At 35.9% G+C, this 18,549-nt stretch overlaps 1 protein-coding gene across 1 annotated transcript in view; it reads left to right on the top strand.

Moving 5' to 3' along the window:
- Positions 1-18,549, top strand: part of LOC122814353 (protein mab-21-like 3) — a 129,271-nt gene that overhangs the window by 16,985 nt on the left and 93,737 nt on the right. The window contains exon 2 of the mRNA XM_044086938.1: positions 12,738-13,272. Coding sequence (XP_043942873.1) covers positions 12,738-13,272 — 535 coding nt within the window. The remainder of the gene's footprint in view (positions 1-12,737; positions 13,273-18,549) is intronic.

Below are 18,549 nucleotides of genomic sequence, written 5' to 3'. Positions count from 1 at the left end.
GCACTACTAAATTTTAACATTTCAATGCTTTTCTACATAAAAAAATGTCAGAACATGTTTTCGTATACAGATTTCCCACAGTAAATGGAATGTGCAGTAGTGGGACTCTAATCGGGAATGCCTCCTCTTCATGCAAAAGCTCTAACCACTACACTATCACTATGTTGCTTAATTTGCATATATTTTTCTTTTTATCCTTTTCTGGTGTCTAAGCTGCTGTAACTGTAGCTAAGCAACCGCAGGCAAACACACGCAACTACACGCAGCTATATCAGAAGATAAAAAAAAACTTTTTAATTTTCATTCTGTTAGTTGTTGAACATATGGGGGAGTGTAGTGTTACACTGTACACATATGAGCGGACTCGCTCATTTAAATGTGAAGTTGCGGCATTTCTTCATTGCAGGGGCATGGATATTTGGACTGCTCGGCAGTCTGACACACCCCCAAACTTGTCCATGATCCGTGTAAGCTTTAGAGTTGGGGCAGCACGCCTTCATTAATATATGCATGGCGTGCTGCCATCATAATCTTACACTGGCGCTTCCGTGTAAGACTACTCTAGTCTTACACGGAAGATAAGTAAATCCGGGGGGGTGAATTATTCTTAATAAATAATGACAATATCTAGAGTTCTATACTTCATTATTTCAAGAAATGCGCATTAATTCACATTATGTAATCCTGCCATTGTCACAAGTTAATGGCATTAACATTTTATAAAGGATCCTTGATTGTCCCTTACTTCTGGAGTTCTCGGATTCAGTTAACAAATGCTAAGCTAACATCACATTCAGTTTCCTCCACTCACAATGGAACATCTTTTCTGGCAAATCACTGAGGACTGAGGTCAGTACATTAAAACGGTCATTCATTTCCTGCAGCAAAGGCACGAATGCAATACTTTTTATTCTAGCAACTTTCAAGTCTATATGTGCAATATTTAAAATATGTTCCCGATTCTGTGTATGGTTGCAGGCTATACATCTTTTCGTATTACTTTTGGTGATATTGTAGTTTACTGGCTCACCCTCAGTTTCACGCAGGAGTGGGCGTGGGGCGGATGATTGATGAACGAACCTGCATATGAAATGAGGCATGATTGGCATGCCATTCATATTAGCCAGTGACATCATGCATACAATGAATGTATTAACCATGGCTCCGACTCCAGAAAGCCTTTAAAAGAAATGTAATGTGGCATAATCACCTTGCAACTGCAGTTGTTAGTATTGATCTTGGAAACTAAAATATGAGCATGATCTTTCTACACAAGATGTGCTGCTAACACAATTCAGTGGTTTGTAGTGATCAGGCACTGCACTGCTGTCCCATAGTGAATACCCTCCGTCAACCACAACAGCCCACTCATCTTGTATTATGATGTGGGACATAGACAGTGTCTGACAGATACACAACAGAATAGATACCTGCACTAAGGAGGTACCAAATTATGTTTAAAAATCACACCTGATTAGCTTTATGCTGCAAAGCCACAGGCTAATTTGATATTTTATACCACTCCCGTACTACATCGCTGTCCCGTGCCAGACCATTTCATCCTAACCCTGGAAGCCCATCCATACATCATCTGCTTGGGTGTTAGCAATCTGGCTAGATTTGTGAAAGCTTCTGCTGGGCTACTAGTAGGTTTCAAAGATTCCTGGTGACATTTCAATGTATTTCAAACAATTACTACTGCTCTAGGACAATATTTCATCCTTGCTGAATACAGAACATAAACCCCTCAATACAGAGCATTGTTATACTCTACAGCCATTCAGTAGATGTATTACTTTGCTTTCTACTTAGTACATTATTTCATATCACATATTTACAGGATAGCACACCTTCCTCTTTAAATGAGACCATTGCTCAGGATCAGAGATGAACTGCAAATGCAGTGTTTACACCATTGCTGTGCATTTAACTTTAGAAAAAGGCTTTTTGTTCTTAATTAATGATATAACAGTTTTAAGCCTGAACCCTAAGGGCTTCCCATGGAGAATTAACTGTATCAAGAAGGAAATGAGATTGTAACCCCCTTAACAGAAGTGAAAGAAAACATGATAGAGTTTCAGATTTCTTAAAGGAGTTTGTTTATATATAACTTATTGCATGAAAAATAGCAAATGTGGCATATTTTACTGTTACTTGCATTCATTGTAATATATAGTACATATTAAGGTTTCAGGCGGTATGGTTGAATATTCAATATTTTACAGTGACGTAAAATGCCTCAGGTGGGGTTTGGGCAGTGCTTGCTACTGCACATCTGGTGAACCAGTAAACTACAATATCGCCTTACTTTTTAATTATTTTTTGCTGTTTGAGTGGTGTACACTAAACTGAACAATCTCCGTGTACAGTATTTTGAACATAACTGCTTCCCAAGTAACTCCTAAACAAAAATAAATAAAATGCATTTGTTATTTGCCTTAAAATTGGGGTAGCCACTCAAATCGGACATTTTTTGTGGAAATGTGAGATTCTGCAGGGCAAAAACAAATCCACAAGCACTGCGAAGTACATGCCTTCATTTTTGCCCAAATAAAATTTCATTTTTGTAGCACGAGTTATCTATGCTATTTCTTTCAAGATTTAGGTGTTTCAGATACAAAATAACTGTTTTATGCAATTATTAAAGAAAATTTCTGATATATTTTTGTCCTAAAATCTCAAGACATTTGCCAATGATATTTCCCCAGCAGGACATGCCTTCCCAAAGACAGATAGCAAGAGGTGGTAAGTAACTGTAATTAAAACAGATTCTCTCTAGTGTCACATAAAGGACAGGCACGTGTGGTTCTCTGAGGTCGTGTAGTATTGAGATCAGAGCACTTAAAGTCTAATGCACACTACAGTTTACTAATCACGTGATGTCTAGTTAATTAATGTGATTGCAGTCTTACTTGCTGGTTTATTTCTCCCATCTCAGGGAATCAGAAATGTCGAAAAGAAGCTCACGTGAAAGTGCTGCCTTATATACTTTTTATACTCTTGGTTGTAACCCGATATCAGGTCCCTCAGATTTTTGTTGGCGTGTGAGATACAAATAGCGTTATGACTAAACAAAGCAGTATCCAAGTTTTTACGTTGGAAAGACTATTAGGAGACTTAAAGATAGGATGGCTGAACATTTAAGGGCGATCATGAATAAAGATTTACATAATGCCCTTTACATGCACAGTGCTGCATGCACAAATTAAAGATTTATTTTTTTTATATTAGAGTTATTCCAAATGAAAGAGGAGGTGATAAACTCAGAGTATAAATATTAGAATATAAATGGCAGAGCATTTTGAATGCAACACCCCCCCCCCTGGACTTAATGAAAACATATCTTTTATGCCAACACTTAAAGGGCTAACATAATTTAATTTAACTTGGTATGATACAAAATAAAAAGTTTTTTGTTTTATATTTGTTTATATTATATTTCATTGTACTAGTCAATGGCATTGGGTTTGTACAGTTTTAGGCATATATATGTGTGTATTTTTTTAAAAAATGGGGAGTCTGTTTAAATTTTTTTAATTAATTATTCATGAGCAGTGTTACATGATTGGATGGATAATCAGTTCAGCATGGGAATTCAGCATGGGTATAAATTAATTGATATACGTATCTCTTATAAACTCTGAAGCAGTTATATGTTAATGGGGAAAGCGCTTAGTTTAAGAGTGTTTTCATTAAATAAGTGGAATTTCAGTCCGTTTTTTCATCCTGTCATTTTTACTAGCATTATGACTAAATTGTATAGATAAAGTTCTATGCGTTGTTCATTTTATTTAACCCCCCCAGTATTCTTACAAAATTAAACACGGAGATTTTAGAATTTCTGGGAGTAAGTCCTTATAGGAGTCTAACGAGACATCTGCCCAAGTTACCAGTGATGTCGTGCTGTAGTGACGAGGTCAGACAGTGCACTTTAACCCCAACTCACACTACAGTTTACTAATCAGTTCTAGGTAATTTAAAAAGTGATTACAGTCTTACCCGTTTGCTTATTTCTCCCCTTTCATGGAATAAGAAATTATGAAAAGAAAATCATGCTGACAGTGCTGCTGTATTATTTCTGGATTGTAACCTGATACAGGGCCAGTGCTAGCATTTTGGGGGACCCCAGCAAATGTTAAATCTTGTTGGCCCTAGGCACTTCCAGTATACGTATCACCCTATTGCTGATACCCCTTCTTAGCAACCTTTTAGTTCATGCTGCAAACCAACAGACCTGTAGCTACAATTCTCTTAATTACAACAGGCCTGTGTACCACACTATGTTGGCCCATCACACAAAGGGTCATTTACAGTTTGTGAAATTTAGTTGCATCAGTGATACAGTGTAGGAATTCTATGTACAGGTTTGGACTTAGGTGAAATGGCACCATAGACCTACTGTTCCAGCCACACAACACCCACACACCCACCATATCCTGTAATCTTCCCACGATCGCCCCCCATCTTTGGCTTCCCATGCTATGCACATTATTTTCCCAAATTTTGCTTTACTCTTCAGCTTTTTCAAGAAGCCATATCTTCCTATATGCCCTGAAGCACATTTTAAAGTTTTTGTTTTTCCTTTTTACGCAACCGTTTTATCCAAGGACGGCTTGAACAGAAATTCTGATTAAGGAAAGAAACTGTGTTGCTGTGCAGTTTCAGTTTTCCTTGCATCCTTTCAACACACCATTCCTGACCAAGTAAGCACAGTAATAACCATTTAGGAAATAACGTAGTTAAGCCAGAGCCACCAGGAGCACTGGGTTATGCATGTTCTGAAATACATTTAGAGCATTTTCACAACTTTTTAATCCAGGTTGTACCACAGGCTTAATGTTCAAAGATAACAAAATAGTAACTTACAATAAATTAACAAGTCAATTGTTGTCTGGATACACAGGTCATATCTTGGAGCTGTCTTCCTCCCTAACACCCCAAAAAAGACTGCCTATGCATCCCTCTGGTGTTAGACTGGGATGGAAGCAGACCTTCACATTTCTACAGTCATGTATTTCAAGTGACTGCTGACATACATATACATATTATGCCTCCTCATTCCTCAACCCAAACTGTCAAAGGCAGCTACCTGCATACATGCCTGAAGTGTGATTGTGAGGAAAGTAAAAAAAAATAACTTTGTTGCTACTAGATAGTACACTGCTCCTGCGCAAACTACAGTAACCTTCTTTGTACACCTCTGAGGTCTGTCAGGAAAGTTAAAGATAAGAATGAACACACTGTCCTCAGCCCAAACACAAGCTATAATAACCTGATGTGCACATCTCTAAGGTTTGACTGTGATGACAATTAAAGTAATAACCACACAAACCACCCCTGCCTCCTCACACACACACATAACCTAGAGCAGTTTTCTGTACATGCATATCTGAGCAGAGCTGGTTTTAGAATGGGTGTAGTTGAGAGCAGAGGCCATTATCAGCTTTATTCTAACAGGGTCATATCAAACCTCTTTTCAGGTTAAAGAGCATAATCAGAAAATTAATACATTTTTCGTCCTCAGTTTCCCCAACCTGCAACAGCTTTTTTGGGGCCCCCACACAGTCCAGGGTGATTAAGGGAGTCCCATGTTTCCATTTATAAGGTCTGGGGAGTTGAGAAGATCTAAGTGTCTGAATGTTCTGTTATATATTTTATTCATTACTTTTGAAATATAATTGTTAGCTACATTTTATCTGATACCCAGAAGAATAATGTCTGCGTCCTGGCATTTCTGGATTACTGGGCGTCACTGATATTTTACACACACACACACACACACACACACACACACACACACACACACACACGTGTAAGCCATAGTCGTACTAGTTTTTATCTAGCTTTACATTTTTGTCCTTATTTTTCCCCAACCAGCAGCAGCTTTTGTGGGGCCCCCACATGCAGTCAAGGATGATTAAGGGGCTCCCTTGCAGCCACGGGTATTGCAAGAAACTAAAGTTGGCTATGTTGTTAGCTTTAGTGAAATGAATGTCCACTAGCAGAGTTCAACAAAGCCAGGGGTATTATGCCAGTGGTAAAATAATGAAATTGTGAAGCTTGTTTCTTAATAAAACACTGTTATCTTTGAATTTTAGGGGTACAAATATGAGGTATTACCCATCTGGTTAAGCACACAAGAGTGCTGTACTAGCTTTTGTTGGTTTGACAGACCTGTTGCAAAAATATCAAGGTAAGGCAACCTGCTATGGTTGGGGGCCCCCGTGACCGCAGGGTTCGCTGGTGCCTAAAGCCAGCTATGACCAGATATTAAGCCCCCGTGACCGCAGGGTTCGCTGGTGCCTAAAGCCAGCTATGACCAGATATTAAGCCCCTCAGAGTTTTGTTAATGTTGGAGAAAGTTCTATAAATAGCGTGATGACTAAACTGTATCCATATACTTCTATAAATTGATCTTTAAAGCAACCATTTTCTTAATATTTTATTTAAATTTCCCTCTTCTAAATTCTTATGAAATTAATTTCTGGGATGGGGTTCCATCTAAGAATCCAACAGGAGGTTTTCAGAAATGTCCAGATTTTTGCTTCAATATTTTTGGACTGTTTCTCATAAATATGTGTTTTTCTGTCAAATCATTGCACCCTGACTGGAGAACAGGGTTTTTAAAATAAATAAAGGTGTGTGTTTATGTGTGTTTATGTCTGTGTGAGAACGACTGTATGCAATTATTTCACACTCTGTAAGCAGGACGTTTGCTATTTAGTGAGTAAAAAAAAACAAAAACAGAAAAAAGTGTGCATTCGGGTTGTGCTCCTGTGAGCACGTGTGTTTTTATGCTTGCGTGTCCCAATTTTAAGGCTGATTACTGTACAACTATTTGTGTCTGTGTGCATGCACGAGTGTGAGTATGACACAGACTGAAGAGTGAGAATACCACTGGACATACACACAATCACAATGTCACCAATAAGTGCACGATATCTCTTCTTTGGTAAAAATGGGTTTCTTGCAAGTAAACGAGAACCACTGAAACTGTGTTTAGCGCCTTCACCCACCGAAGTGTGGGCTTCTTCAGAACACTTTTGGAAACAATCATTGCTACTTAAATTCAAAAATTAGCGCCAAAAAAAGTATGGCGTTTAAAGCCATATGCATATTATTCACTTCATTGTACTAATATGTAGATCTATATGTAACTATACTTCCTACTAAACATATCAACTGAAAACTAAATACATTCATAAGTGCTCATTAAATTTAAGAAATACATATCTACTTCACTTATAAAACAACTTCTAAAAATCACTCATAACAATTATAGTTATAATATATCAGATAATTCATGCTTAAAAAATGTTCATTGCTAAAACATTTCATCGCAGGGGTATATAATAACGATCCTAATGATATTGATAATGATAAAATGATCAAAAATGACCAAAAAATAATAGCCATATGTGTCATACTGTGTATGCATAACAATATTGAAACAACCATTGTTCTAGCTCTAAATTGATTTGCATATCATTCCATATACATACATCCTCTACTTGAAACACAAATATGGTCTGTCTGAAATATTATTGCAAATATATTTGCTACAATGCTAAAATCCTTAAGACTGTATTAATCAAACTATACTACACAGGGAAATTGTTTGTTTAATACTCCCTAACGCAAATCTATTGCATATCAAAAATGGGTTTGCATGAAATAAAATCGTTAAGTCCGGGTGGATTCATTGCATCTAAATATAGTTGCCACCAGGTTTCCTTAAACCCTAACAGGGTTTTGTAATCACACCCTCAAGGGTATGTATGGATAATTTCCAATATAGCAAACCTAAATTCATGGGAATCTCCCATCTTCTCAATGTGTCTGTATAAGGCATTCGCGGTGCCTTTCCTTCTAATGCTGTATACGTGGTCATATATGCATTTTCTAAAAAAATCTCTCGGTTTTACCTATGTAAAATCCCAAACATTTAGTGCACTTAGACAGATATAAGCATTTTGGTGTTACAGTTACCATTTTTAAATTTCACTGTTGTGTGGGCTTCATTTTCAATTCTAATTTTGTCCATTTCTAAAATATATGCACATTGGATTACACATCCCACATTTTGTTGTGCGTTTCCTTTTATCTTTGTAAATCCTGGTTGTAAATGTTGCTTGATGATGTCTCTCCAGATACCATTTAATGTTATGCCTTATCTTAAAACACAAATCTTGGTTTTACTCCTATAATATCTTTCCAACTTGAATCCCCCAACATCACAAACCAGTATTTAGTTAATATATTAATTACCTGCTCTACCTCCAAATTGTGAGTATACAAGATCGCTGGTATTGAATGGTTTCATTTTCACCATATTTATATTTATTTTTTCCTTCATTTTGTCTAGATCTATTAACATGTCCAGATCCCAATAGGGGTTTGTATTTTTCCCCCATTCCAGCATGACATAATGTCCTACTTTATGCATCATCTCTATGGGATACCCTCTCTCTTGAAGCAAGTGGGTTATGAAAGTATTTTCACCTACCATTTCAGTGTAATGGGAGGTCATCCGTGCGGCCCGTATACATTGTCCCTTAAATATATTATACTTCATTTTCGCCGGATGACAACTCCCATATTCTAGGTAATCATTGGAAAAGGTACTTTTCCAATGTATACGAGATTTTATTTCCCCTCCATGTCTATAAATGAATGTGTCTAAGTAAGGTAAACCTACTTGACTATAAGCGTGAGGGAATTTAAAAAATGTGCTACTGTTAATGAAATCTATAAAACTATGTAAATTCTCGATGCTATCACCCCATAGAATGTAATTGTTATCTAGGTACCTAGAATAATGCTCGAGTCTCTTAAAATATTCACTAGGGAACAAGATGTGTCCTTCCAATTTAACATTACTAAATTTGCAAAAATGGGTGCGCAGGCTGCACCCATTGTCACTCCCCTAGTTTGACGGAAGTGTTCTCCTTCATAATAAACAAAATTGTTGTCTAACACAATCGACATACATTCCATTATCAAACAAACTTTGTCCCAATCAAAATTAGTATGCCTCATAATACTGTATTATTACAAACCAGCTTGTTTAAGGATACATGAAAATAAATCTATAACATCTATAGTAACTACTATATATCCTTCTTTGCATATGTTTGTCAGATAGTTACTTAGAAATTCCCATGAATCCTTTACCATATGGACTATCTTGTCATATATAGGTTTGAGCCAAATATCTAGTTTTACATACTGGATAAGTTTTAGATTTACGGCCAGATATATGGACTATCTTGTCATATATAGGTTTGAGCCAAATATCTAGTTTTACATATTGGATAAGTTTTAGATTTACGGCCAGAAACAATAGGTTGAAATGGTGGGTCTGATATGTTCTTTTGAACTTTAGGTATGCCTACTAATGTCGCTAATCTGGGAAATTTGACTGTCAGACAATTAAATGTCTCATCAGTTATTCTACCATCAATGTGAAATTCCTCTATATATGAGTCTATGCGCTGGTATGCAATATGAATCTCATTAATAGATATATATTCATAATTTCCCGACTGATAAAATATCATACTTTTTTTGTTGTATTCATTGCTGTCAAATAACCACACCTCCCCCTTTGTCTGGCTTCATTACTCTAATATTATTATCCATTTGTAGGGCCCTTAGTGTTTAGATCTCTTCTTTGGTTAAGTTACTTCCTGCTTTGTTGTTTTTCACTTTGTGATAAAGTTGGTATATCTCTCGAGTCACTATTTTTTCATAAATTTCTATGTGAGAGTGACAAGGGGGAATAAAAGTGTTTTTTCTTTGTTTTAAAATCTGTAATACGAGTTTTTGACACCTTTTGACTATCCTTAAACAAAATAGCTAGATTTATTTTTCTAACAAACTTTTTAATCTCACATAAACAATCTACCAAGTCGAAAAAGGGATTAGGAATACATTTCATTCCCTTTGCAAACAGATTGAAATGTGACAACTGTATCTGTGCACTAGAATAGTTGAAAATGTTAAAATTGTTATAACTATCTATATGCCCATCAACAGTGATGTTGTGTCTTGCTTTCTTCTCATTTATTCTCCTATTTAGTTCCACTGTTTGCCCTTCCCCCAAATTTTCTGCTTGGTTACTTTGTAATACCTCAACTGGTTTCTGTCCATTTTATTCTTGTTTCCGTTTGGTCTCACATGCCTGTCCACTGCCCAAAGAAAATGTGAATCATCGTACTGATAGTGTTCATAGGTTTATACTAGGCTATCTGCCCTAAGGCATTTATAAGCCTAGCCCAAAGTTTTGTGGCTTACGCCACCCCTTATATGTGTTTTATCCTGTGTCTTTGTTCCTGTATGTTGACTACTTTTAACATTATTTTTTGTCAACTCACTATCTTTGTCACATTCCTATTTGTATGCCTGCCCGTTCTTGTATTGCTCAATATCCCTTAAAATCTTCTTATGTTTCCTTTCACTGATGCTTTGCATCCTTTTTTCCACTATGGTATACTGTTTTTTATATAATCTCTCCCATTCGGAAAATAAATCATTAATTATCCTGTTTAATATTTCAGTTTCTTGAACTAATTTACAAAGCTTCTCGTCGTTGTATTTTATTATTAGCCTCATAAAATTGAAGCCACATTCATCAAAAAAATGTTGAACTCAATAATACTTGTATCACTTATATCCATCCCCATTGGTACCTTGAAAAATCTCAAACCCATGGGAACAATTTTTAAATTTAAACATTTATGCAAATAAGCATTGTCAGCTTTCAGTCCATTAATTCCATTTAGTTTCTTTCCCAGCTGATAAATCATATCCTTTAAAGTTCCTAAACTGTCCTGGTTAGAGGATGAATGACCTTCCTCTTTTTTGGAAACATTATTAAAATTGCAATTGGTGGTTAAAAATTTATTTAAAAAGGCATCCTTGGTATCATTTACATGTCAGCCTAAGTGATTGTAGTATATAGCCTGTGAAAAAACAGTACCTTTTTGTTGTATGTTTGCTTTGCCCACCGCAGTAGAATACGTTTTCTGTGGTGGAACTCTTCGGTTTGGCACCAGTACAAATAGCTTCATCTTCCACTTCAAAGAAAAATCAAAGGTGAAGTCTGAAATGTTAGCTTTGCTGCTATTCAGTTGTTCCATAATCTCAAAAGCATTCTCCAAAGCAATCTGAGTTCACCTGAACCCCGTTCCTTGTCAGTTAGGTATATTAAAACTGTCATTGACCTCACCTTTGTGAAAAATATGCGATGTAATGTTCCAGTGGTTATTTGGATCTTTACCCTGGGTAACATCAATATTCTTTGATGTGACAGAGTCTTTGTTATTGCCGCTGTTGGAAAATGAGGCTTGTAAAGATTCACATTCATTGTCAGTAGCTGTTATGACCCTATATGATTTTACACTCGCCCGTGTAAAATCCAAAACTAGTTCAAAGATCCTGCTGACCGACCTCCGTATTTAAGGAAGCCACTTTGACTCACAATTTTGTAAGGTCGGCTTGCTCCGTTTCACTGTTTAGAGGTGCCTTGTCACCGATGACATCCATGGTAAAACTGAATAACCACAATGCTACTCCCAACTGGAATACACACAATCACGGTGTTACCAATAAGTGCACAATACCCTCTCCTTTGGTAAAAACGGGTTTATTGCAAGTAAACAAGAACCACTGAAACTGTGTTTAGTGCTTTCACCCACCGAAGTGTGGGCTTCTTCAGAACACTTTTGGAAACGATCATTGCTACTTAAATTCAAAAATTGGCGCCAAAAAAAGTATGTTGTTTAAAGCCGTATATTTATTATTCACTTCATTGTACTAATATGTAGATCTATATGTAACTATGCTTCCTACTAAACATATCAACTGAAAACTAAATACATTCATAAGTGTTCATTAAATTTAAAAAATGCAAATCTACTTCACTTGTAAAACAACTTCTAAAAATCACTCATAACAATTATAGTTATAATATATCAGATAATTCATGCTTAAAAAATGTTCATTGTTAAAACATTTCATCACAGGGGTATATAATAATGATCCTAATGATATTGATAATGATAAAATGATCAGAAATGACCACAAAAATAGTAGCCATATGTGTCATACTGTGTATGCATAACAATACTGAAACTATCATTGTTCTAGCTCTAAATTGATTTGCATATCATTCCATATACATATATCTTCTACTTGAAACTATGTAGTGTAGTTTATGATTAATACAATGTTGAAATCCTTAAGAATGTATCAAATATATTTGCAATAGTATTTCAGACAGACCATATTTGTGTTTCAAGTAGAGGATGTATGTATATGGAATGATATGCAAATCAATTTGGAGCTAGAACAATGGTCGTTTCAATATTGTTATGCATACATAGTATGACACATATGGCTACTGCTTTTTTGGTCATTTTTGATCATTTTATCATTATCAATATCATTAGAATCATTATTATATACTCCTGTGATGAAATGTTTTAGCAATGAACATTTTTTAAGCATGAATTATCAGCTATATTATAACTATAATTGTTACGAGTGATTTTTAGAAGTTATTTTACAAGTGAAGTAGATATGCATTTCTTAAATTTAATGAACACTTACGAATGTATTTAGTTTTCAGTTGATATGTTTAGTAGGAAGTATAGTTACATATAGATCTACATATTATTAGTACAATGAAGTGAATAATAATATGTATACGGCTTTAAATGCCATACTTTTTTTAGCGCCAATTTTTGAATTTAAGTAGCAATGATTGTTTCCAAAAGTGTTCTGAAGTAGCCCACACTTCGGTGGGTGAAAGCGTTAAACACAGTCTCAGTGGTTCTTGTTTACTTGCAATAAACCCGTTTTTACCAAAGAGGCATCGTGCACTTATTGGTGACACCGTGACTGTGTGTATTCCACTTGGGAGTAGTATTGTGATTATTCAGTTGTTATTTTACCATGGATGTCATTGGTGGCAAGCACCTCTAAACAGAGAAACGGAGGAAGACGAACTTACAAAATTGCGAGTCGAAGTGGTTTCCTTAAAAACGGAGGTCAGCAGGATCTTGGAACTAGTTTTGGATTTTACACGGGTGAGTGTAAAATCAGATAGGGTCTTAACAGCTACTGACAATGAATGTGAATCTTTACAAGCCGCATTTTCCAACAGCGGCAATAACAAAGACCCTGTCACATCAAAGAATATTGATGTTGTTAACCAGGATAAAGATCCAAATGACCACCGGAACATTACATTGCATATTCTTCACAAAGGTGAGGTCAATTACAGTTTTAATATACCTAACTGACAAGGAACGGGGTTCAGACGAACTCAGATTGATTTGGAGAATGCTTTTGAGATTACGGAACAACTGAATAGCAGAAAAGCTAACATTTCAGACTTCATCTTTGATTTTTCTTTGTATGAAATGGAAGATGAAGCTATTCGTACTGGTGCCAAACCGAAGAGAGTTCCACCACAGAAAACGTATTCTACTGCGGTGGGCAAAACAAACATACAACAAAAAGGTGCTGTTTTTTCACAGGCTATATCCTACAATCACTGAGGCGGACAAGGAAATTATACCAAGGACGCCCTTTTAAATAAATTTTTAACCACCAATTGCAATTTTGATAATGTTTCCAAAAAAAAGAGGAAGGTCATTCATCCTCTAACCAGGACAATTTAGGAACTTTAAAGGATATGATTTATCAGTTGGGAAAGAAACTAAATGGAATTAATGGACTGAAAGCTGAAAATGCTCATTTGCATGAATGTTTAAATTTAAAAAAAATTTTCCCACGGGTTTGAGATTTTTCAAGGTAGCAATGGGGATGGATATAAATGATACAAGTATTATTGAGTTCAATCAATTTTTTAATGAATGTGGCTTCAATTTTATGAGGCTAATAATAAAATACAACGATGAGAAGCTTTGTAAATTAGTTAAAGAAATTAAAATATTAAACAGGATAATTAATGATTTATTTTCCGAATGGGAGAGATTATATAAAACACACTATAATGTAGCGGAAAAAAGGATGCAAAGCATCAGTGAAAGGAAACATAACAAGATTTTAAGGGATATTGAGCAATACAAGAACGGACAGGCATACAAATGGGAATGTGACAAAGATAGTGAGTTGACAAAAAATAATGTTCAAAATAGTCAACATACAGTAACAAAGACACAGGGTAAAACACACTATCAGTACGATGATTCACATTTTCATTGGGTGGTGGACAGGCATGTGAGACCAAACTGAAACAAGAATCAAATGGACAGAAACCAGTCGTGGTATTACAAAATAACAAGCAGAAAAATTTCAGGAAGGGCAAACAGTGGAACTAAATAGGAGAATAGATGAGAAGGAAGCAAGACACAACATCACTGTTGATGGGCATATGCATAGTTGTAACAATTTTAACATTTTCAACTATTCTAGTGCACAGATACAGTTGTCACATTTCAATCTGCTTGCAAAGTGAATGAAATATATACCTACCCCCTTTTTCGACTTGTAGATTGTTTATGTGAGATTAAAAAGTTTGTTAGAAAAATAAATCTAGCTATTTTGTTTAAGGATAGTCAAAAGGTGACAAAAAGTGGTATTACAGATTTTAAAACAAAGACAAAAGCACTTTTATTCCCCCTAGTCACACTCACATAGAAATTTAGGAAAAAATAGTGACACGAGAGATATACCAACTTTATCAAAAAGGGAAAAACAACAAATCAGGAAGTAACTTAACCAAAGAAGAGATCCAAACACTAAGGGCCCTACAAATGGATAATAATTTTAGACTAATGAAGCCAGACAAAGGTGGAGGTGTGGTTATTTATGACAACAATGAATACCCCCCAAAAAATGTATGATATTTTATATCAGTCGAGAAATTATGAATCTGTATCTATTAATGAAATTCATATTGCATACCATGCGCATAGACTCATATATACAGGAATTTCACATTGATGGTAGAATAACTGATGAGACATTTAATTGTCTGACAGTCAAATCTCCCAGATTAGCGATGTTAGTAGACCTAAAGTTCAACATATCAGACCCCCAGTTTTGACCTATTGTTTCTGGCAGTAAATCTAAAACTTATCCAGTAGGTAAAATAGATATTTGGCTCAAACCTATATATGACAAGATAGTCCATATGGTAAAGGATTCATGGGAATTTCTAAGTAACTATCCAACAAACACATGCAAAGAAGGATATATAGTAGCTACTATAGATGTTACAGATTTATTTTCATGTATCCCTAAACAAGCTAGTTTGGATGCCCTATGCAACAGTATCATGAGGCATACTAATTTTGATTGGGACAAAGTTTGTTTGATAATGGAATGTATGTTGATTGTGTTACATTTATTATGAAGGAGAACACTTCCGTCAAACTAGGAGAGTGGCAATGGGTGCAGCCTGCACACCCATTTTTGCAAATTTGGTAATGTTAGATTGGAAGGACACCATCTTGTTCCCTAGTGAATATTTTAAGAGAATCAAGCATTATTCTAGGTTCCTAGATGACATTTACATTCTATGGGATGATAGCATCGAAAATTTACATAGTTTTTTAGATTTCATTAACAGTAGCAAATTTTTTTAAATTCACTCACGCTTAGTCAAGTAGGTTTACCTTAGACACATTCATTTATAGACATGGAGGGGAAATAAAATCTCGTATACATCGGAAAAGTACCTTTTCCAATGATTACCTAGAATATGGGAGTTGTCATCCGGAGAAAATGAAGTACAGTATATTTAAGGGACAATATATAAATATAATATATATATATATATATATATATATATATATAATATATATATATATATATATATATATATATACATATATATATAGTGATGTATGAGGAAGTCAGGAGTGTCAGAGAAGTATGCAAGAGTGGTACAGGATATGTAAAAGGGTAGTGTGACAGCGGTGAGGTCTGCGGTGGGAGTGACAGATGCTTTTAAGGTGGAGGTGGGGTTACATCAAGGATCAGCTCCGAGCCCTTTCTTATTTGCAATGGTGATGGACAGGTTGACAGACGAGATCAGACAGGAGTCCCCATGGACTATGATGTTTGCAGATGACATTGGGATCTGTAATGAGAGTAGGGAACAGGTGGAAGAGACCCTGGAGAGATGGAAATATGCTCTAGAGAGAAGAGGAATGAAGGTCAGCAGGACTAAGACGGAATACATGTGAGTGAATGAGAGGGAGGATAGAGGAATGGTGAGGATGCAAGGAGTAGAGGTGGTGAAGGTGGATGAGTTTAAATACTTGGGGTCAATAGTTCAGAGTAACGATGAGTGTGGAAGAGAGGTGAAGAAGAGAGTACAGGCAGGATGGAGTGGGTGGAGAAGAGTCTCAGGAGTGATTTGTGACAGAAGAGTACCTGTAAGAGTGAAAGGGAAGGTCTACAAGAGGGTAGTGAGACCAGAGCTATGTTATATGGGTTGGAGACAGTGGCATCGACAAAAGGGCATCGACAAAAGGGCAGGAGTTTGAGCTGGATGTGGCAGAGTTAAAGATGTTAAGATTTGCACTGGGTGTGACGAGGGTGGACAGGATTAGGAATAAGTATATTAGAGGGTCAGCCCAGGTTGGAAGGTTTGGAGACAAAGCCAGAGAGGCAAGATTACATTGGTTTGGACATGTGTTGAGAAGGGATGCGGAGTATATTGGGAAAAAGATGCTAAGGATGAAGCTACCAGTTAACAGGAAAAGAAGGTGTAAGATAAGGTTTATGGATGTGGTGATAGAGGACATGCAGGTGGTTGGTGTGACCAAGCAAGATGCAGAGGACAGAAAGAAATGGAAACAGGTGATCCGCTGAGGCGACCCCTAATGGGAACAGCCAAAAGAAGATGATGATGATATTTAAGGGACAATGTATGCGGGCTGCACGGATGACCTCCCATTACACTGAAATGGTAGGTGAAATTACTTTCATAACTCACTTGTTTCAAGAGAGAGGGTATCCCATAGAGATGATGCATAAAGTAGGACATTATGTCATGCTGGAATGGGGGAAAAAATACAAACCCCTATTGGGATCTGGACATGTTAATAGATCTAGACAAAATGAAGGGAAAAAATAAATATAAATAAGGTGAAAATGAAACCATTCAATACCAGCGATCTTGTATACTCACAATTTGGAGGTAGAGCAGGTAATTAATATATTAACTAAATACTGGTTTGTGATGTTGGGGGATTCAAGTTGGAAAGATATTATAGGAGTAAAACCAAGATTTGTGTTTTAAGATAAGGCATAACATTAAATGGTATCTGGAGAGACATCATCAAGCAACATTAACAGGGATTTACAAAGATAAAAGGAAACATCAAAATGAGGGATGTGTAATCAATGTGCATATATTTTAGAAACAGCCAAAATTACAACTGAAAATGAAGTCCACACAACAGTGAAATTTAAAAATGGTGATTGTAACACCAAAATGCTTATATATCTGGCTAAGTGCACTAAATGTTTGGGATTTTACATAGGTAAAACAGAGAGATGTTTTAGAAAATGCATATATGACCACATATACAGTATTAGAAGGAAAGACACCATGAATGCCTTACACAGACACATTGAGAAGATGGGATATTCCCATGAATTTAGGTTTGCTATATTGGAAATTATCCATACAGACCCTCAAGGATGTGATTACAAAACCCTGTTAGGGTTTAAGGAAACCTGGTGGCAACTATATTTAGATGCAGTGAATCCACCCGGACTTAACGATTTTATTTCATGCAAACCCATTTTGGAGATGCAATAGATTTACGTTAGGGAGTATTGAGCAAACAATTTCCCTATGTAGTATAGTTTATGATTAATACATTTTTAAGGATTTTAACATTGTATCAAATATATTTGCAATAGTATTTCAGACAGACCATATTTGTGTTTCAAGTAGAGGATGTATGTATATGGAATGATATGCAAATCAATTTAGAGCTAGAACAATGGTATTTCAATATTGTTATGCATACACAGTATGACGGATTCTGGCGTGTAGCTCGCAAGACATTTGCCTGCGAGCTACATCGCCGAAACCAAACGGCTGCATCAGCACTTTGCCGTAATGCAAAGTGACTGTAAAGCATAGCCGCTGCAACTATAACTTATGGACGGGCAGCTGCAGCCGTACGGGCTGTATCAACACATTCCTGCTTCTCGTGCAAGGAATGCATTTATTTAATTATTTATTTATTTTGTTGTCAATCCCAGTATGACACATATGGCTATTTTTTTTGGTCATTTTTGATCATTTTATCATTATCAATATCATTAGGATCGTTATTATATACCCCTGTGATGAAATGCTTTAGCAATGAACATTTTTTATGAGTGATTGTTAGAAGTTGTTTTACAAGTGAAGTAGATATGCATTTCTTAAATTTAATGAACACTTATGAATGTATTTAGTTTTCAGTTGATATGTTTATAGGAAGTATAGTTACATATAGAGCTACATATTAGTACAATTAAGTGAATAATATGTATACGGCTTTAAAC

The sequence above is a fragment of the Protopterus annectens genome, chromosome 10.part0 (assembly GCF_019279795.1).
Source record: "Protopterus annectens isolate FY-2018-M chromosome 10.part0, PAN1.0, whole genome shotgun sequence".
Lineage (NCBI taxonomy): Eukaryota > Metazoa > Chordata > Ceratodontiformes > Protopteridae > Protopterus > Protopterus annectens.
Note: the sequence above shows the minus strand (reverse complement) of the source record. Positions and strands in the feature narration are given on the sequence as shown.